The 21,903-nt window shown below is 37.0% G+C and overlaps 1 protein-coding gene across 4 annotated transcripts in view; it reads right to left on the bottom strand.

The window, feature by feature from the left end:
- Nucleotides 1-8,180: 8,180 nt before the first annotated feature.
- HACE1 (HECT domain and ankyrin repeat containing E3 ubiquitin protein ligase 1) overlaps nucleotides 8,181-21,903 on the bottom strand; it is a 54,449-nt gene continuing 40,726 nt past the window's right edge. For 2 of the 4 annotated variants that reach the window (XM_054061888.1, XM_054061889.1), the window contains exons 19-24: nucleotides 20,520-20,716; nucleotides 15,691-15,822; nucleotides 14,873-14,971; nucleotides 14,510-14,580; nucleotides 9,515-9,628; nucleotides 8,182-9,065 (exon numbers count right to left, since the gene is read on the bottom strand). In XM_054061888.1, the coding sequence (XP_053917863.1) occupies nucleotides 8,963-9,065; nucleotides 9,515-9,628; nucleotides 14,510-14,580; nucleotides 14,873-14,971; nucleotides 15,691-15,822; nucleotides 20,520-20,716 (716 nt within the window). In that variant the 3' untranslated portion in view covers nucleotides 8,182-8,962. Of the gene's footprint in view, nucleotides 9,066-9,514; nucleotides 9,629-14,509; nucleotides 14,581-14,872; nucleotides 14,972-15,690; nucleotides 15,823-20,519; nucleotides 20,717-21,903 lie in introns of all 4 variants that reach the window. The other 2 variants (XM_054061887.1, XM_054061890.1) reach the window with 2 other exon arrangements.

Genomic DNA, 21,903 nt, shown 5'->3' on the forward strand with positions numbered 1-21,903 from the left:
TAGAAGAATTAATCTAAAAGAATGCTGTAGACTTGCCGAAATACATCAGACTATACTTGTTAGTACAGACAAGTTGTGTATTAGAAACATGTGAAATCTTTGCCCATGTGCATGTAAACCAGTATCATTCTTCAAGTATTTGGTTTTCTTTCCAATCCATGTAATTTGTAGGTCAAGGTGTTTTTATACACTGGACAGCACTAGGGTTTGGTTTCCTTTTACCAGAGGTTATAAATTTGACTGGACAGTAACAATTGCTTTCTAATCTAAGCAAACTGATCTGTCAGAGGCAATCGGCATGGTGAAGCTACCCCAGGAGAATCCTAATAATCTCGATGAATCACTCAGCTCTGTATGAAACTCAATAGTTGAACTCTTGGCACAGAATGTCACAAGCACTTAATGTAGCAAGTATATACAGCTGCAAACAGCGGGCTCGGGGATGTGTGCCTTCACAATATTTGCACTTTTGCTGAATTCCTATGCCTTTTGGCATTATTCAGTTTGTAATCATTACTTTTTCCTAAGTATAACTCTTGGAAAAAAACTAACACACATTTAGTGTAATAATTTGGAATTCCTATAAATGGGTACACATTACATTCAGAGAAAATGATCCAGAAAAAGCTGGGTGAGAAGTTGGAAGGGTTCTTTTGTAAAAGAAAATTTGGCAATATACAGTAGCCAAGGGTATAAGGAGACCAAAATGGATGGAAGATATTGATTCCAGGGAAATAGTTCAGTGGACCATTGCAGCCCTTTCTCATTGGTGCTTAGAGCCTGTCTGTAACTTTTCAAACATACCAAATGAGCATTTTAAAAACAATGTGCTCCAAATAAATTATGCGCCATGTATGAAAAAAAAATGCGATAATGTCATTTATTAAAACCCACACTAAAGGTGCAGAGGGAATTAATTCTATTTTAATCCAAATTTTATGAATTACATGTAACTGCAACTAGAAATACTGTTTTATAGCATAACTAGAAATGTTTTAATCTACCCTACCAAATAGAGATATTTCCAAATGAAAATAAGAGTAAGCCGGTAGCTTTATACTAGATTTCTTTAAGTAGTTTGATTCCTCTTGCCTCTAAGCTACAGCTACTCCATAAAAGTACATTAACTCTGTTATTGTCCTTGGAGAGTAAAAAATTTTTGAATTGACAAGTGTGTCTATAAAACACATAACACAGTATCCAGTCTATCAGCTATATGATTATCTATAGAAAGTCTGGGTACAAACAGATGTTCTGACTTCAAAAGCACTTATCTTTACAACTCAAGAATCCCTGAGGTAGTTTAATCTAGTTGATTTAAAGCTTTGGTTCTCAGCATCAGTTTAGCAGTTGGCCAATTTTACTCCTAACTGGAAAAATACTCTTCTATGGACATGCTAAAAATTCTTAGTAACAGCAGCTGCATATACAAACTACTACTTTGCCCATAATTTCAACAGCCTAGTTGAAAACCCACTATTTCAAAATGAAAGTAACAAAAATGGAAACATGCAAAATCTCCAACTACAAGGCTAAAATTGAAAGTCTACTTAATTTAATCTATACAAAAATCATCCAGTTTGTAGAATTAATAGAAGAAAACAAAAACTCTACAGTCTAAAACATGCTGGTATATAGCATTTTACTATAGTAGTACTAATAATATTATATATTTTTTTAAAATATATTATATATAATTAAAATTCTTTGAGTTTATCTAATGTATATATTTAACATACTTTGTTGCTTTATACTTAAATATTTATTATTATATATTATGTATAATATAGCAAGGAAACTACAGAGAAAAATAAACTAGCCTTCAAAATCTGAAAAGCTGTCTTAGGAAAACATTTTCTTGTTCTCCACTCTTCGACATCTGCATTAGATTGCAAAAAATTGTGATGGAGATAAAAGATGCTAAACATAGATCACTATGCCCACCTGGTAAGAATTAAGGCAGGTCATCCATTTCCTCTTACCACAGTTCTTATTTATCAACCTGTTAATTAATCATCTGGTTATCTTCAAGCGTTATTTCTAAAAGGCAAGAAAAATCCCCATAGAGACAATATCATCTTTGTTTTCTGGTTTGTGAAAAGGGACTGATTACCGACTACCTGGAAATAGAGAATACCAGAACAGCAGTCAATAAAGCAGTACGTTAAATGTAAGCCTGCAGCTATTTGGCTCCCTAAAGTACCCATTCCAGAAAGTCTTTCTATAGAAAAAGCACCTCCTAGAAAATAATCTTGCATCAGAACTGTTTGTTGGGATTGACCGGTGTAAGCGTTCCCAGGCTGTTCCTGTGCTGACACCATCTCAATTTCTTCTAGAAGCTATTGTGTCTTCTTCTCCTTACATCTCTGTCAAGCAATCCAGAGATGAGGCTGACATCAATCATGAACCAAAAACTTCTGGTTTACATGCATAAAAAGAGAAGAATGTAACATGGGGAAAAAAGAGAGAACACAAACCTTGAAGAAACTCTGATTCCCACTTGGGTCTGCCAGCAGTAGGCAGACATCAGACACTTGGCCTTATGGAAGACTCCTTTCTTAAACTACCGCATTACTGCATTTGAAATCACCTTTCTTTTCTACTTCTCCCACCACTACTTCAGGAAGCACTCCTCTTTCACTGTTTCCCCCAGACGAAAATCACTAGCCAAAAGCTAAGATAAAGAAGCAAAATGACATCTTGGGGAAGAAAAAAAAAAAAAAAATTGGAATAACAGGAAAGTACTGTTATTTTTACAGATTGTAAGCCATTTAAGGTAAAGATCATCTCCGCATTGGAGACCGTGGTGATCTTATAAAAGGGAACAAGCTATTAAGACAAGGCATTCCTTAATTCATTAGCTGGCTTCCTTCTTCATAAAGGTGCCTAATAAAAAAAATAAATTTCTTTCTGAATTCACTGGACTTGTTGCAATTATCAACACAAAAGTTGTATTAGAAATTGTGATATGCTAGAGTGTTTTTTCAATATCCTCTAGTATTTTAATAACTGAATCATGTATTTAATAGAATATTTTATAATAATCAGTTATTTACAAAGTCTTTAAAATGCTTACTGGGTGCTCTTAGTGAGATTTCTGATTATGATGGGCTTTTGTTTTTAATTCTAGAAGAAACACTGAAAAAAATATCAGTTAAAAAATTTGCCTTTTGTGAAGATTTGCTGACACGGTTACATCAGTGGTACACGGCAAGGAATTCAAGGTTACTCTAGATAACAACCAAATCTAAGGTCTTTACTGAACCAAGAAGTCAGAAGTCAGCAACTATATTTGAATAATACCAAGAATAACTCACACAAAGAACTAAAATAGCGTTATTACTAAAACGTTTAATCCTGTTAGGAGCACTCAGCAGCTGTATTTTTTAGATTCAATCAACTAAAAAAATTAAGTCTTAAGCATCGCGGGAACTCGGGATTCTGCTTTTCAGCCATGGATGCCTGGCTGGCAAAGGACACTGGGAGGACTGGAAGCAGACCAGGGCCAGCAACAGTTCCACTGCCTGAACATCAAAGGACCTCTTGTGTCCAGGGAGCAGAACTGCAAAGATTATTTCAGAAAAGATCAACCTATTATGTATACAAAAGGAATGACAAACAGTTAAATTTCTATGTTAAATCTCTTTCCACATTAAATCTTTTTCTACGGCATTGCACAGGAATCATTACTAGAAAATCACCTGCACGTTAAGACTCGGCAGAACACCTGGGGAGTACTGCTTGTCTGCAGATCTTGAAGGAAAAACTAGCAGTTTTAAATATTTAAATTTAAAAGCTTTAGAAATGCAATCTGAGCAATTTGCTTCACCCTGCCTTGCTCTATGTACTGTACATCCAGGCTGGATGTCATGAAGAGAGCTTCTACTCCTGCTCAGGTCTGAAATGGAAAGAGCAAGGCTTTTCTGAGGCACTACTGAGCTGTACTTGCAGAGCTGAATCAGCTCATTGGACTTGAAGAACAGTCCAAATAAACTAAAACTACAATTTTGAGATTATACTCCTAAATAAAGAGTTCACATGCTTCCAAAGCAAAGATGACCCTAGTATTTTTTCTACTGTACATGTAGAAATGTCTCAGCCTCTGGAAGATTCAGGCCAACCATCTTTTCCCTTTCATTCCATTTTCAATCTTATTGACTATGGAGCATACAGTAGAAGTCATTAAACTACATTTCACAGTTTATGGGTTTAATGGTTTTGCAACATTAGATGCACAACACATTTTCAAGCATCTAAAACTAGGCTTTGCTATATAACATTTCATAAAGATAATAAAAGTTAATGAGCACTCATGATCTATGATCTGACAAGACATCTGTTCTGTTCTTTCCAAGATAAAACACTCGCCCTGCCTTGTTCTGGCACAGTGGGAGAGAAAAAATATAAACCAATTAATCATTCTAAACTACAAGCTATATTAAGTTATAGGTTCTCAACAAGCCTTTCATATCCCATTGCTAATAGGGCACAGGTGTCCTAAAAACATTCTTTCAATACAATAATTAAATCCTGCTAACTTCACATGGTCAACTGCAGCAAACTGCACTGTTTAGCATTCCAATAGGAAACAAAAAAACTGTTCAAGATGAGCAACAAGGTTGTTGTTATGCCAGATGTCCAGTATCAAGAGCTCTATTCCTATTTTTCTACACATTTTAACCATGGTTTTTGTTACAGGAGTATTTTAACAATCATAGAATCATAGAATGGTTTGGGTTGTAAGGGACCTTAAAGATCATCTGGTTCTAACCCCACTGCGATGGGCAACCTTCCACTAGATCAGGCTGCTCAAGGCCCCATCCAGCCTGGCCTTGAACACCTCCAGGGATAGGGGCACCTACAAGTTCCCTGGGTAACCTGTTCCAGTGCCTCACCACCCTCATTGTGAAGAATTTCCTCCTCATGTCTAGTCTAAATCTGCCCCTCTCCAATTTATAGCCATTATTCCTAGTCCTATCACCACAAGCCTTTGTAAAAAGTCCCTTCCCAGCTTTCTTGTAGGCCCCCTTCAGGTACTGGAAGGTCACTATAAGGTCTCCTCAGAGCCTTCTTTTCTCCAGGCTGATCTATCAAGGGAGTATTTGGTACAAATATTGCAAGAAATACTACAAGATACTTCATATGGGACATAAGTAACGCATGGAGGAAGGAGGAGTAATCTGCTTCTGAACAATTCGTGAGGAAGATCTGTCATAGGGAACTGTTGTGAACATCAAAGCTCTATGCTCTCTTACATTTCAAAACCAGTTGCCGAATATTTTAGGAATACTGTTTGAGACCAAATTCAGCTTGTTGATACCTATGTCATCTACAGTGTAATACAAAATTATAAGCAGAAAAGAACCCCAAACCTAATCTGATTCTTTTTTCCCCTCTTCACTCAGTCTCACAGTATGACGTGTTTTAGAGTTCCACAGCAGTACATAAGGTTTCTGTTTCCTGCAAACCACTGTGCATTGCTGTGAAATACATGTTAAACAAAAAAAAAAAGCAAAGAAAAAAAACCTCAATCACAGAATGCGTAGTGATGAACTACAGTACTTACAGTAAAAGCCTAAGATACAGATAAAATCCCAGTTCACATAAAGAAAAGAGAAATACACAATTCCTGACATATACCTTGTTTTTCCTCAAAACACTGTCCTGCAATCAGTCTGCCTTGCAGAGGCACACAAAGAAATAAGCTCTACAGACAGGAAACCAAGCACTGTTAACTGTGAAGAAAAGCAACTTTTCCTAACTGGAGGATCCAAGATAATCCAAGTTTAACACTACAATCCCCACAGCCTCAAACATCTAATCTGTCTAGTCTTAAGCTTCCAAGAACATGCCAGGGAGGAACACCACCTCTTCACTGACTGAAGCAACAGCTTTCACTGGATTGCCCTGCTGGCAGAGTCTGTTCTTTCCACAAACTAAAAGTGGTATTCTTAAGTCTCTGCATAAGAATTTAAACCGACAATTATGCATACATGTACATCAACAGAACTGGAAGGGAAATAAAGTTAGAGGAAAATTACTGTGGCAACGCAGGATCAGATTAGATAGATTTCTCTTTCACACCCCCAGAGGGGTTATGTATGCTTTAGATTAAAATAAATAAATAAAATCTTAAAAAACACAGCACCAAGTAAGCAGCCTAGGCAGATCAGCTGGTGAACTCAGGCTGCACATGTATTAGCACTTAAGCATAGGGAAAACACGAATGGATCAGTAGCAAAACAGTTTGTGCTGAGGAATCTGACCTTAAAATGTACATGTTTAGGGAGTTCGCTATGCCTGAACTCAGCAATTTGCTAACTCTTCAGATCACCTTTTCAGTTCAGTTTGGTCTTGCAGACATAATTAGATGTTCAACCATTAGCATTTGGTACACTTTTGGATCATGTATTTGCTCAGACTTAGCTGGAGAGAATCCAGTTTGCATTCTCTGCAGAAACAGCATGACAGGCAGGGGTAATCAGATTAATTTAAAAATACAAATAAATAAAAATCAAAAACCCCAACAACAACCAACTCCTAGCCTGAACCAAAACAGTAAGGTAGACCTATCCTAGGGTCCCTAAAAGCAGTTATGTAAATCACAGAATCACTAGGTTGGAAAAGACCTCCAGGATCATCAAATCCAACCATACCTATCAACCACTAAACCACGCCCCTGAGTATCTCATCCACCTGTCTTTTAAACACTTCCAGGGATGGCGACTCCACTACCTCCCTGGGCAGCCTCTGCCAGTGCCCAATAACTTTCTGTGAAAAATTTTTTCCTGATGTCCAGCCTGAACCTCCCCTGGTGGAGCTTGAGGCTACTCCCCCTCGTCCTGTCCCCTGTCACTTGGGAGAAGAGCCCAGCTCCCTCCTCTCCACAACCTCCTTTCAGGTAGTTGTAGAGAGCAATAAGGTCTCCCCTCAGCCTCCTCTTCTCAAGGCTAAACAACCTCAGTTCCCTCAGCAGCTCCTCATAAGACTTGTTCTCCAGCCCCTTCACCAGCTTTGTTGCTTTTCTCTGGACACACTCCAGAGCCCCAACATCCTTCTTGCGGTGAGTGGCCCAGAACTGAACACAGTACTTGAGGTGCATTCTCACCAGTGCTGAGTATAGAAGGAGAATAACCTCCCTCGACCTGCTGGTCATGCCGTTTCTGATACAGGCCAAGATGCCATTGGCCTTCTTGGCCACCTGGGCACACTGCTGGCTCATATTCAGTCTCCTGTCAACCAACACCCCCAAGTCCTTCTCCTCCAGGCAGCTTTCTAGCCAGACTTTTCCTAGTCTGTAGCACTGCACAGGGTTGTTGTGCCCCAACTGTGGGACCCAGCATTTGGCCTTGTTAAACCTCATGCCATTGGTCTCAGCCCAGAGGTCCAGCCTGTTCAGATCCCTTTGCAGAGCCTCCCTACCCTCCAGCACATCGACACTTCCACTCATCTTAGTGTCATCTGCCAACTTACCTAGCGTGCATTCTATCCTCTCATCCAGGTCATTGATAAAGACACTGAAGAGGACTGGACCCAGTACCGAGCTCTGGGGAACTCCACTTGTGACCAGTCTCCAGCTGGAGTTAACTCCATTGACCACCACTCTCTGGGCCTGGCCATCCAACCAGTTTTTCACCCAGGAGAGTGTGCACCTGTCCAGTCCAGAGGCTGACAGTTTCCTAAGCAGAATGCTGTGAGAAACTGTGTCAAAGGCTTTACTGAAGTCCAAGAAGACTACATCCACAGCCTTTCCCTTATGCAGTAGGCGGGTCACTTTGTCCTAGAAGGTGATCAGGTTAGTTTGGCAAGACCTGTCTTTCGTGAACTCGTGTACATCATCTACCCCAATATCTGCAACCGCCTACCAAAAACCCACGGCAATGAGCAACTGCTGTGCATTTCTACGTATCATTTGAGTAATATATCCTAATTTCATATAAATTTTAACACTATATTATTATTATAGTCTTGTCAGTTAACCTCAATAAGCCCAAATTCCTTCCTTGTGCATTTGTTTATGTCCATTCATACACTTGGACAATCTCTCCCCAAATGCTGCTTCCATGACAATTTTAATTATAGTAAGATAATAAAATCCTGGGGAAAAAAGAATAAACCACCCACAAAGACACATAAACTTGTCACATTCAGATTCTGGTAAAAATATTAAAATTTAATAATATCTTTCGAACATACAATTATGTCAAGGAAAGAGTAAAGGCAGTCAAATGAATATAGATCTTAAATAGTATTTACAAATTCTAAACTGCAACTTGACTATAAGGTCACAAATACTTTAAATATTTAGTAGAATATAGTGTAAATTCTAATATAAATTAGATATTAACTTCATCAGCTATTTTTCCCAGTGATAACAGTCAAATCTTTACATATCTTTATATACATTAAAATACTAAAAAGTTATAAAACTTTATTTCTGTTACTATACAAAGAAATGGAAAATACATCAGTTCTGTCTTACTGTACAATATCCAAATTGAACTTTCTGTGATGTCCTCTGCAAAAATAAACAGCACTTTCACATCCAATAAGGCATAAAGTACAGGGCTGTCCATTAGTCATATGCCATCTGAGTGCAAAGTAAACTAAAACACAAATGTCATTCAACCATATAGTTGAAAATCAAGAGTAAACTGTGGAAAGAGATTCTGACAAACTTCCTGATTCAGACTGAAGTAATAATAAAAAGCATGTAAATTGATTTCAGTACAGACCTGTCATTTTAAAAAATGAAAACATAGCATACGGAGAAGTTTGTTGTGATGGTATCAAAGTTACTTTGACAACATATAATGGAGGAAAAGCTGATGATCCTGTATGAATTCTGAAGCCCAGCCCTACCAATGGGCTGCAGTATCTAAGCTGCTTTTCTACTGACAGATTCCAAAATTACTTCTGCCACTCTGAATGGCACATCAGTAGTCAGATGAGTTTTCTAGACTCATGCCATTGTGTAACCATAGCTTCCACAGTGCAATGCCACAAGAAGTCTGTCCTTAAGGATTTCTTTACTTGGGTATTCAGGTAACTTGAGCATGTTGATACTGAAACGAAAAGAAGAAAAAAAGCCACATCTCAGATCAGCAAAAAACAGTGAAGTTTTCTGATTGAAAACCCTGAAGATGTCACATCTATGGAAGAAAACAAAGACGTGCTGCATTACAGTACCACTAAGCACTCAAATATCTTACAACAAATTAAGGTTTTTTTCACTTCAGTAAATTGTAATACAATAATTTAACTTGAATATTCCCTTATTGATCCCACGGCCTTTAGTTAAACAAAATGAATCAGTAAACCAAGAGCAAACATAATGCAACATTATCTGTGTTAAAACCCACTGCATGCACGTTGGATAGTGAATACTCCACAAACGGTCTTAGGGGTTTTTTTGGCCATTTAATGAAAATATTCAAAAGAACTGTACTTTTGACTGTGATCGAAATGTAAAAGCCCCATTTTTAAGATATTTCAATGAGACTAGTTAACATACCACGTGCTTGATGTTGGCAAAAGATTTGCAGTATATGGCACAGCAGCAATTGTAAAATTTTGCAATCCACTGCCACCCATTATATGAGCAAAGCCACCATGAGGCACCCTGGAACTAAGAAAATTCACAGAAATTAGACCATTACAGGAATTTTATATGCAAAAAACTACAGTCTTTATATGCAAGTAACTCTTACTGCTAGTAATTAGACAGAGCTTCTCTCTTTCTTACCTGTATCAAAATTCTCATTGTCTAAATCCTTTTTATTAAAATACTGAACAATGCATTTTTACATTTACATTAGGCAAATTATTTGAATGACATTTAAGAGAATTCTGTTTGCAAAGAGGACTCATTCCTACAACTAGTGTTTATAACAGAACATTATGTCCATACATGTTTGCCTACATTTACAGTTATCGAAACACTGCATCATAAAAAAGTTTCTCCAATTACTATCCATGAGACAACTGACCAGTGCCCTTGACATGTCTTTTCATTTATTACTTCAGACCATGTATTTCAAGTAAGTAATGAAACTACTACATCAGTCACACTATCACCTAGTGACAACCTACAGCAACACCAGAACACACTAAAAAAAAAAAAGTCACCAGCATCTTCAGGAATGCATTCTCACTTAATCATTGAGTACTCAATTTTTTTCTTTTTACCAATATATTACTCAAGGGTTACTCAAGGAGTAACAATAGCCATGGAGTCTTCAGAGTCTCTCCCTATAATTTTAAACAAACACAGACAAATAGAAGAAAATTCAAATATTTTTATAATATTAACCTAAGCTGGTATGCATAGCAAGGTAAGATGTCATTAGCACAGCCCTCACACACACACACACACACAAAAAAACCTAAAAAAAAAAACCCAGTTAAAAACCTACAAAGAAAGGACAAGAACTAACGTAGTTTGATGCATCCTTGCATCAAAGGCCAGTAGCCTCTTGGGCTGCATCAGGAAGACCGTTACCAGCAGGTTGAGGGAGGTGATCTTTTCCCTGTACTCAGAGAGAAACACCAAGAGTCCAGCTCCAAGCTTCCTACTACAGGAGGAACAGGGACTGTAGGACAGGACAACTGCAGCAAGCTGATCAAAGGACCACAAAGATAGTAAGGGACTGGAGGACTTGATACAGGAGGAGTGTGAGCTGGGACTGTTCAGTCTGGAGAAGAGAAGCCTCAAGGGAATCTGATCAATGCATATAAATACCTAAAAGGAGGAATAAATAAGGTGGAGCACAAGTCTCAAGATGGAGCACCCAGTGGTGCCCATTGGCAGGATAGGAGGCAATGGGCATAAAGTGAAATCCAGGAAATTCCATTTAAACATGAGGAAAAACTTTACGGTGGATTGGTTAAACACTGGAACTAGTTTCCCCAAGAAGCTATGGGGTCAGTGTCCCCGGAGGCAGTCAAAACCTGACTGCACAAGAACATTGAGTATCCAGATCCAGCCGATCCTGCTCTGAGCATGGGACTGGCCTAGACAATTTCCAGAGTTCTCTTCCAACAACAGCTATTCTGTGATTTTTTTAGCTAGCAATGAAAGAATCTGATAAAACAAAATAAACCTTCCATTAAAAAAAACATAACAGCTGTTATAATTTTAGATTACAGGTACTTATGTTAAAAACAATGATCCAATACTCACAAAATCAAAGTGACTGTAAAAACTTGGGGCACAAATGGAAAAGAAAAATGAAGTAATGTTTCCACTGACAGTAAAACTACTTGGCAAACACGCAAAAAAGTACGGGTTGCTATTGCCAAATATTAAGAAGCTAGGACAGAGCTCGCAGTAATACTTTTTAAATGTACCTTCAAGAGCTAGCTATAGTAGCCTACACACAAATCTATACCACCTAGCTTATTGACAGCTATGTTTGGCATACAGTACCAGCACTGTTAAATAAGGTAACCACTATGGAGGAAAGTACCAATTGTTTGCAGCATACTATATCTAACACACAAATAGAATTGCATTCATAGACACAGTTCAGAACAGTTGTAAAGATTTTACAGCAGCACTTTTATACCATGGGTTTGGCTTGCTTTTCTAACACAGGGCTGCCTCCTCTGCAGTGACCTTTTTTACCCCCTTCAATGAACTAATGAGAATTCCACATTCAAACCAGCAACAAAACACAGACCAAACTGTTGAAAAAATCTCATTCAGCCCACTATTAGCTAAAACTTTTTACAGTCTAACTTACTCAAATGTTTTGCAAGTGACAGGTCAAATTCATATAGTACGATCAGGGCTTTGAATATTTAAAAGTAACAGATTGCTGCCACCTTATGCCTCCAAGAATGAGTCTTCCTTCCAAGCAAAAGGTCGAGTCGCCTTCCCTGGAGGTGTTTAAGGAATGGGTGGATGAAGTGCTTAGGGACAAGGTTTAAGAGAGTGTTAGGAATGGTTGGACTTGATGATCCAGTGGGCCCTTTCCAACATGGTGATTCTATGATTCTATGAATATTGATCACATGTATTAAATATGTTTCCCCTACAACAGCATATAGCTTATTACTCAGGAGAACAGAACTCAAGAGAACAGTCCCTCAAGAAGTTAAACAGCAATCCTAATACCTACAGAATACCAATAAAGTAGCATTTATCATGAAAAGCCATCAACACTTCCCTCCAACTGTTAACTCAAAACCTGATCAAAAGTTGCTTATGGATATTTAACAATAATTCAGCTAAATACTATTAGAAACACCAAACAGATCAAGGGCGGGGGGAGGGGGAAGTAAAAGCACATGGAATTCTCAATACCATCTCAAGCAGCTGTCAGCAGAGATGGTATGTGGTGCATAAGCAAACTTTCAGATCCCCAACACGAGGCACAAGAATATTAAGGCTTTTTCTTGAGTGTGCCAAGTTCTCCAAACACAGAATCTGCTATTAAAACACTGCTCATGACAATTAATTCACTGCTAAAAGATGCCTCAAAATTTGTATTAATCATGAATGCAATGGTATGTCTCCTGAAACTACCAAAGGAAGACTTCATTATACTGAGGAGAAAAAGGTATAAGAACATGAGAAGACTAAAGGCAAAATATTTTTTAAAATATTTTAAAAAATATTTTGAGATTATAAACACCAAAGACATAATATATTTTTTTACATAACCTGCTAAATTAATTTCATAGTCTTTGATTAGAAAGAAAGAATAGTGGCACCTCACACACACAAAAAAAAAAAAATGAAGTGGATACACAGAAGAGATAAAAGGGAAATGGAAAAAAAAAAATATTACAATTTTGAATGCAGGCTGCCAACCAGTTCATACAGAAAAAAATTCTTCACCAAGGAAATGTGACACCAGGAAAAGATCATAGTGTGAAATCAGGTATACTATTAGAGTACAACTTTACTTAAGCTATTGGCCTGTACTAGACTGTGTTTTAAATGCTGAGTGGTCAGTGAGCTAAGTCTTCCATACCCAGAATCTAGGGCCATCTGGGGACTTATGTGAAAAAATGCCAGATGCATAGCACTATTAGAAGTACCTTTCAAACTATGCCTATTACATTTCAATCAACGAAGAAAAAACACAATGCATTCCTGTTAGCTGATACAGAAAAAAACCTAAGCAGTTTGGTTTTAAATCCCAGACCAGAGTTCTTAAAAGACATACAAAAACTGCTTTCCTGCTAACAAGAAATGGATAAGAGCAAGTCACTGTGTGATTTGTGATCAAAATGAGTGGTGCTCAAGCACACATTAACCAGACAACGTAATTGCTTACTTGATAGAAAGCATTCCTTAGAATCTAGCAGATTATCCCAAATGCCATGAAAATTACGAATGACACTTTGGTATCATTCTGAATGTTTTAAGAAGCATTTGAAACATGACCTTACATCTTAAAGATCCTTATTTGCCATCTAGGTTTAGAAATGGACTAGTCCACTAAAAATGAAAGACCAGCAGCTGTCATGCAACAGATGTGCAGCTAGAAATGCAGGAATCATTTCAGCAGAAGACAAAAAGAATGGATCAATGTGCACAGAACTACCTTCTTAAATTCTCTGTGATCCCTAAAACAATGAAATTTATAATAAATCAAGTGAAACTAATAGAGTTTGAAGACAGCATCTTTTGATGACACATTTATGACTGTGAAATTCCTTGGTATGAAATACAGGTTTGATGACCTTAATTTGTATTTTCTCATTGCTTAACCGCAAAGCTTAAATAAAAGCCAACCACTCTACTAATCCTAAAATATGAAAAGAACATCAAAGTAGAAGATGGTATGATCTCTACCTGCCACCAGAAAAAGAGAGATCAAACAGCTCAGGTGTCACATGTATGTATATGGATCTACTTTGCAAAATGTCTGTAATGCACAGACTTAGCAACTGCCCCAGCTCACAGGGGCATTTATTGCTCAAAGCTTTCCTCCACTGCCCTCAAACCATTAAGTTAATAAAAGTAGCTTTCCCTGAAAAACAACCAGATAAAGAAATTCTATATAAAGCAAACATTTTTGCATAAGGTTACATCTTCACTTGATCTTGACATGCTGCACTAATGTTAAATTCAACTCAGCTTTAGAAGAAGGATGTTCTGTTTACACTGACTGAAGCGATACCTAGTTATCTTATATATTAAAGCCTATATTGATTACTGGAGAAGCTAAGGGCCACATAAATATGCAACAGAGGAAGAAGAATATAAAACGCAGTTAAATTCACTATTGCCTTGTTAAAAATTGCCTGGGACGGCAACTTAACTATACAAAGGCCTCTCACAAAGTAGTCAAGCGTAATAAATAACTAATCAATCATTTTACTGGCAGAACAGGCAGCAAAAATATTAACATACACTTCGGCTACTTTTATCAACATATGGAGCATCAAAGCATGCAAAACAGTTTCTAGTTAGGTGATCTTGTAGGGTAATCTGAAGTCTCTTGACTTATTCCAGAGTATCCAAACAATACATTTTTTAACAAGAGTTTCTCACCTGCCAGTAACGAACTGTAACAGTAACACTCTCTCTTCCTGAGTTAGTTCTTCCACAACATCCCAGAACCACTAAATGAAAAATAAGTTATCTTCCATTAAATACTTGCAGTACTTGAAAAGATAATAGTAAAACAACAAATGGAATATTTGTTTGTTTGTTACTTAAATGACAGAAATTTTCAGATGAAATTCATACATAACCAAGTCATTTAATACAGGAACATAGTGTAAAAAAATCTCCATAAATTTCAGTGAAAATAAGCGTTCATAAACATACACAGAAAATGACAACAATAAAAGCAGGTTTTTTGGAATTAAAATGCAATAGTCTACACTATTTAAAAAATAATAATAATTTTACCTGAATAACTTGGTCTCCTCTCTCATAGCCACTGGTGTATTCTGTATTTTTTAACCAATCATTCACATCAATTTCTGGCATACCAGACAACAAAAGCTCCTTCAAAAGAAGCATACGGATTGTGATTAGTCCTCCTGACTAACCATTAATTTTAAGTGGTTACGCTATTCTAGAAGTTAGTGTTTTAAGAAGCATAAAAATTACATTGCTATTTGTTTAGTTACAACCTTACAAAACTAACAACTAAATTTTAATACAAAAAGATTCTTGAATTCAGGTAATTTCACATGATTTGTTTAATTTAAGCACACAGTACCAAGAGATGGAAATTATTGCCAAAGAACCTAAAAAAAAAATGCTCCAACTACTGGCATGGCGCGAGACAAAACTTGAGATATCTTGGATACAAAAGATCAAACCACCACAAAAAACTTATTGGAATTTGATTCTGTGACTCAGAAGTAGTAAAAACAATAGACAGAATCTCTCTACTTTTAAAGGGCTTTTCCTCTTGAAAGAAAATATAAACAGTTTTAAAGGCCACGACATTCTGATATCATTTCAAAATTACAATTTAAGGCATTTATCACTGGTGCATGAAGTTATCACCTTCCAGGAAGACAGTCATTCTAAGTAATTAAGATAAGCAGGAATACACATATTGAGATCCTCACTGAGCTATGCACAGGAAGCCAAACCAAAGTGTGAGATACAAGATGTCTATTTTGTGGGCAATGAGTTTTATTTCTACGACATTACATTACTGATGCAGTATGCTGAACTAAGTATTTTTAAAAAGTATAGGCATTTCTTCTTACCAGTTCATATTCATCGAAAAGCTGGATCAAAGACGGTGGAATGAACATATGGAAGCCTTGTAGAAAGGCATTTATTTGAGGCTGAATGGCTCTTGTCATTCTAAGCTCTGTGACAAGCTGAACATACTCAGCCTGCAATGCAGAAAATTACATTAAGACATACAACTGCAAAAATGTATAGGGCTCACGCACACTCACACATGCAGAAATGCAGTCCACCATACATTACAAATCTCATTCACTGTAAGACATTAAGAAGCCCTATGCGCTTTTCACACAAGGAAGCAGCCCAAAATAATTCAGGAGGCCTCTCAGGGTTCAGAGTTGCATTTATTTTTTCCCTTTCCTTCCTTCCGCAATCAATTCTCAAACAAAATGTATAAATCATAACACAAACCAGTCAAAAACCAGGGACTTGGATCAAAGTAAAGGAACTGAATAAAACCTAGTATCTCGTATCTGGATATAATACATACACCGTTGTGATCATCTAAGGATATAACAAGGCAATGTTTATAAAGAAAATTATTCTGTTAAACGAATAGGAAAAAGGGTAAACTGAAGAAGTTTGAGAGTCGAAAACCTTTCTAGCTTTCTCTCTACCTTTCTCTCTACCTCTGGAAGTCTAACAGAATACACTATTTATCCCTGCAAGCCTTGCTGTCCTAAAAACAATTCCAATTTCTTTAAGAAAGTCTTGAAAGTCTCCTCAGTTTTTAAAAGGGAAAAAACACCAGAGAAGAATTTATACCATAACCATATGAATAGACAACACCACATTTTGCGTATTTTTGACATTTGGGGACTCCATCCCCTGTAAAAGATGCCAGTTAAAAAAAAAGGAATTCACTAGAACTTTGCTTTTGTTAAAAACACAAAAGCCTAGGAGGCAGTTAGTGCAGGAAGGTTTCTAAAATGAGACAGACAAAAGTGCCTACATTAAACATGCCTCATCTACCCTGATAAAATTGTGCAAGCCCAGTAAAGTCTCTCTACTCAAGAAATCAGATTTCTACTTGAGAAAAAATGTATTTCCAGATTATTTAAGTTTCTCAGTTTCAAAGTAATGCTTTGACTTCCTAATAATAATTTTAATAATGAAATCATGAAACATAGGTTGCAATTAAACCACCTCAAGCATCACCTTCCGTTCAAGACAATAATCTTAAAAAAATACTACCCTGATTTCTGATTTTAAAAAAAACCTTAACCTAAACTTTAAGGTTCTAAACCTGCACAAAAGCAACTAAGCATTCTTTCTTTCCTCCCTTTCTGAAAAACAGAAGAATGTATGAAGCATTTCAAAACAGAAGAATATTCTTCAAAGGCAGTTCTTTGCATTCACAGAAGTATAGAGAAGCTCTCATTTGCTTTGCAGCTGAAAGATATTTTTAAATCAAATACCACCATTTTGTTAAGAGTGAGAACACAATTTATTTGTGAAGTGCTTTGAAGAGGAGGAACATTATCTAATCATATTTTCAACCACAGAGCTGTTCTCAAAAATGTAGTTTTGATTTAGTAATCTATGTTGCTTCTATTATCAGTGGAACTAAAGACACTTCCCTTCTGTAAGGAATTAGATGGGTAGCCAAAGGAGATTAACTGTACTAGATAGAAGTCAGTCTCTATAAACACATCTTATGAACTCTAGGAAGAAATCAGAAACTTCGGCAATATTAGGATTAGAAGTAGTGGTAACACTAGTCTTCAAATGATTAGAAATATTTCTTTTCTATCTTTTAAATTGCTTTCACATAAATTAGGCTCTTCAGACAACAGGGCTGTAGAATGAAAAATTCGCCATCTTATTTTTAAAAAAATCCATTAAAAAAAAAATTACACTTCCAGCATTACAGAAATATTCACATTAAACACTTTCCTTATGAGAGAAAACAGCTGCTGTGCTTTAGTTTTAAGAAGAAATGTTTTAAATAGCCTGGATCAGCCGAGCATCCTGACTATTAGCACCAATGCATGCTGAAAGACCTGTACTACAGAATTTACATAATATATGCCAGTAAAAAAACCTGGTCAATTTGTTTTTCCCTCTGTTCACTTCCTTCATATTTTATTCCCTCTCAGAAGCCTTAGAAACACATTATAAAACAGAAATATCTACATATGCATTCCTACACAGTGCTTCAAAGGTACAATTCAGCCTTCTTTTAAGAGGGCAGATTTGATTGAACACACAAAATGGGCATCACAAATATGACGACAAAGTCTGGTGTGAGCGAGGAGTTGTTCTTTATTTTCCTTTTGAGGTAAATCAGACAGAGATCATGCTTCCCCGATTTCACAACCCCATATACTGCGAGACAAGGATCAATGTTCATTATGATGTTCAGATTCCAAGAGCAGCTCAATTCCAAAGTAGTTTGAAAAAAAAGAAATGCGTACATTTTTTGCTGCCAAACAGCACAGGCAGCTCACAAAGACCACTCCTGAGAAGGATTGAGGATATCTGCACCATTTTTTAAAACAGCGTACAGTCAGACTTTGCCTAGTTCTATTTTTTTCTAAATTCTATTTTTCCTAAAAAACTAAGCAGAAAGATGGAAAACTATACACAGCAAAGAACAAAGAAAAATGCATAGCATGGACACTGGACAAAGCCTGACTTTTCCCTTTGAAGCCTGTTCATTATCATGAAAAAAGGCAGTTGAATCACTACTATAACCAATTCTTCAGCTGAAGAGACGTGGATGCTTCAACTGCAAGACTGGAACATTTGCTCGTCCCACAACCATTCATCTATTACACAACTGACTTAAAAAAGAAAATTCCCTCTTACAGCTATTACTACCGCTCCTCAATGGGGCATTTACTCTTTTATTCTGGTTTTCAATAAGAGGGAGGTGGATTGTTTGGGTGGTTTAGGGGAGGAGGGTGTCTGGTTTTGGTATGGGATTTTTTTGGTTCAGTTTTTTTTAAGAAATAAAGATCTGTTCATTATTTCATTTTTTAAAACGCTGTCCTTTAAACAGCTAATCTGCTAGTGTGCATACACAGCAGATTCCTTTAGAAGCTGATTTTTCTTCTCCCAGTGGTATAGCAAATACAATGAGTTTTAAGTACTGGTCTTTTATTCTCAGGTAAAGTCAGAAAAAAGAAAGATGTTTCTTGCAGAAAAGGCAGGGGGAAAAAAAAAGGATGCTTTGTCAAGTAGATGCTTTCCTGTTTAACTTGTTAAAAATGCTAAGCTAAAACATACTGCAAAACCATGTCACGATAAAGAAATTGGAAAAAAAAAAACAAAGCGCCACTAAAACACAGATCTACAATTTTTAACTGCTTGGTTCACCACTGCCAGAATCAGTGAACAAGAGACACAGCAACATCTTACGGATGTTTGCCAACTTCACATTTTGCAGGGTCAAATTAAAAAATACCAATTAATATTAACGGTTTCAAAGCCAAGACAACAGTCATCTGTTTCTTTCCACCTCTCAAAAGAAAACTACACAAACTCTCATCCCCTACCGCCGCAGCTGACGAAGGCTGCTGAACTACAATGGATGAAACTGTTCTACACGTGTTCAACCACACTCTTTCGTCTGTGCCCCAAGTCAAAAGTTAACAGAGCAATATTGGTTACTAATGACTGAGGGTATTCTCATGTGGGCAAGCTTCTAATTTCATGGTGATAAAAATATTTAAATAGCTGTTATGAAATCACAATTTTATGTCAAGTACATCTATTTTATATGTTGAGAAGCTACAACTGCCCAGAAACAAGAATCAACATCGTTGCTTTCTCTGATAGGTAATAAGGAAGTTAATCAACCACTGACTTCACAATTAGACTTGTTTTACCATCCGCATTTTTTCATGAATGACTATATTGCAGGAAACAGTGCAGAAGCAGGCTAGCAATATGTACTCCTGTTATTGAAATGACACTATATCTTAAGGAAAATGAGGACTAGGCATACAAGAATCCAATGTCAATTGTTCCAGTACAAACTACAATTTTCTTAGAATAAATGCTGACACCAAGTGGTCATTTACCAATACAGCAGCCATCTATTCAACTGGTAGAGCTGAATTAATATTGTGTACACAAAGCAAATTAGGCTAGCTCAACACAAACCAGAATCAACACAAACCAGAATCAAAAGAGTCAATGATACAAAAAAGATGCATGTCTACCCATAACATTCTTGCAGTTACCCACTAGATAGTTTTGAGTAACTACAATTAGACCGATGCTTATCCTAATTTCTTGATAATTTTCAAAATCTGGATGCGTTTTTCCATATTTGTTTTCAGGCTAATGTTTCACATTCCAAGCTGATACTATCAAAGTAAATTAAAAAGGCAGATTATTCTCATACACATCAAGTGAACTGCAAATGGCTGAAAAAGCTTCCTGCAGCCATTTACTCTGTCAATTATACATATACTACCGTAGAGCAACCCAGTGCCACAGTCTGCCCTACCAAGCCAAGACACTTTGCAACATTACTTACAATTTTACTAATAGCAATTGCCGCTAGTTTACATTCCTGGTATACATATCCATGACTTTACTTTAGGAATATTTGTAACTTTCGAAATAAACCCATCATTTAAAGTTGATCCTATCTTCCTTCCAAAAGTTCTGTCAGAAAGAACAATCTCAAAGCTAAAGACTTACAGAGATTTTAAATAGCACAGTTTCTATAACATGCTAAGCCAGAAAGCAGAAAAAGAACATTGGCAGCATTTTTATTTTGTTTATCTCCTTCAACACAGGCATATCATTTATGCTTCCAGTTATTCTGAAAGTCAGACCAATTACTTTTCCTTATACTATCAACTTTTGAATAAACCTGTATACTCACCTTGTTTTCCTGTGTTACAAGTATACTTGCACCCCCTGGCTTCAACGGCACTTCTTCCATTGCTCCAAACACATCAGTCTCAACAGAGAAGGTCAACTCTAAACCCAGATCGCTGATATCATTATCTAAAATCCACTGCAAGTTCTTTGCATACTCTGGATCAATAGACGCTACATCCTGATAATTTACAGGTATACCTAGAAAAAAAAAATAAAACAAAGAGACAAAATCCCTCAAATAAATAGAATAAAGCAAAACCGATTCTAACTTAATACATGGTATGAGACTGCCCTCTAGAGAGAAACCAGAATAATGCAATAATAGGAAGAGGTGGAAAAAAGGATTCACCATTACTAACTGCAGTAGAACACTTCTTAGTATATTTTAAAAATTCTGAAGCATAAAGTTTTCTCTGTATGTTTTTCTTCCCAGTGAAGCAAATGGCGTATCATTTGAGCAACAATTTGTACAATTTTAGCTCACTAGTGGGTTTCAGTAAAACTATCTACCCACACAAAACACACAATGTTAAATAGGTGCCCTAAAATAAAAAAATCTTAGTTTTCTACATAACATTTAGAAAACAGAATATCATATTTCTCTATTAAAAAAAAAGAGAATCTTTTTGTACTTAAACTCTTTTACTCTTCAGTTTTTTTGGTATAATTATTTGCTATGAAACACACCACACAGTTGAAAAAAATTATTTATAGGAATTCTACATTTTCAAACTGAACTTAAAAGTCATTTATAAGCAAGAAGAGGAGAGCTAGAGGCTGACTTTTATCAAAGTATAGAAACTTCCTACTTACACCCCTTTGTAGACAAGGCACATGATCCAAGAGGAGGCGGTTAGAGACTTGCTTGCCCAGCTAGACGCCCACAAGTCTATGGGGCCGGACGGGATCCACCCAAGAGTATTGAAGGAGCTGGCAGATGTCCTTTCCAAACCCCTATCCATCATCTTCCAGAGGTCCTGGCTGACTAGGGAAGTTCCACTAGACTGGAGGCTGGCTGATGTTGTGCCCATATACAAGAAGGGTTGCAGAGAGGATCCGGGGAACTACAGGCCTGTCAGTCTCACCTCAGTGCCAGGGAAAGTCATGGAACAGGTGATCTTGAGTGCTATCATGAAGCACATGCAAGAGAACCGGGTGATCAGGCCCAGTCAACATGGGTTTACAAAAGGCAGATCTTGCCAAACTAACCTGATCACCTTCTATGACAAAATCACTCAACTACTGGATGGGGGAAAGGCTGTGGATGTAGTCTTCTTGGACTTCAGTAAAGCCTTTGACACAGTTTCTCACAGCATTCTGCTTCAGAAACTGTCAGCCTCTGGCCTGGACAGGTGCACACTCTTCTGGGTTGAAAACTGGTTGGA

The sequence above is a fragment of the Cuculus canorus genome, chromosome 3, assembly GCF_017976375.1.
Source record: "Cuculus canorus isolate bCucCan1 chromosome 3, bCucCan1.pri, whole genome shotgun sequence".
NCBI classification, from domain to species: domain Eukaryota; kingdom Metazoa; phylum Chordata; class Aves; order Cuculiformes; family Cuculidae; genus Cuculus; species Cuculus canorus.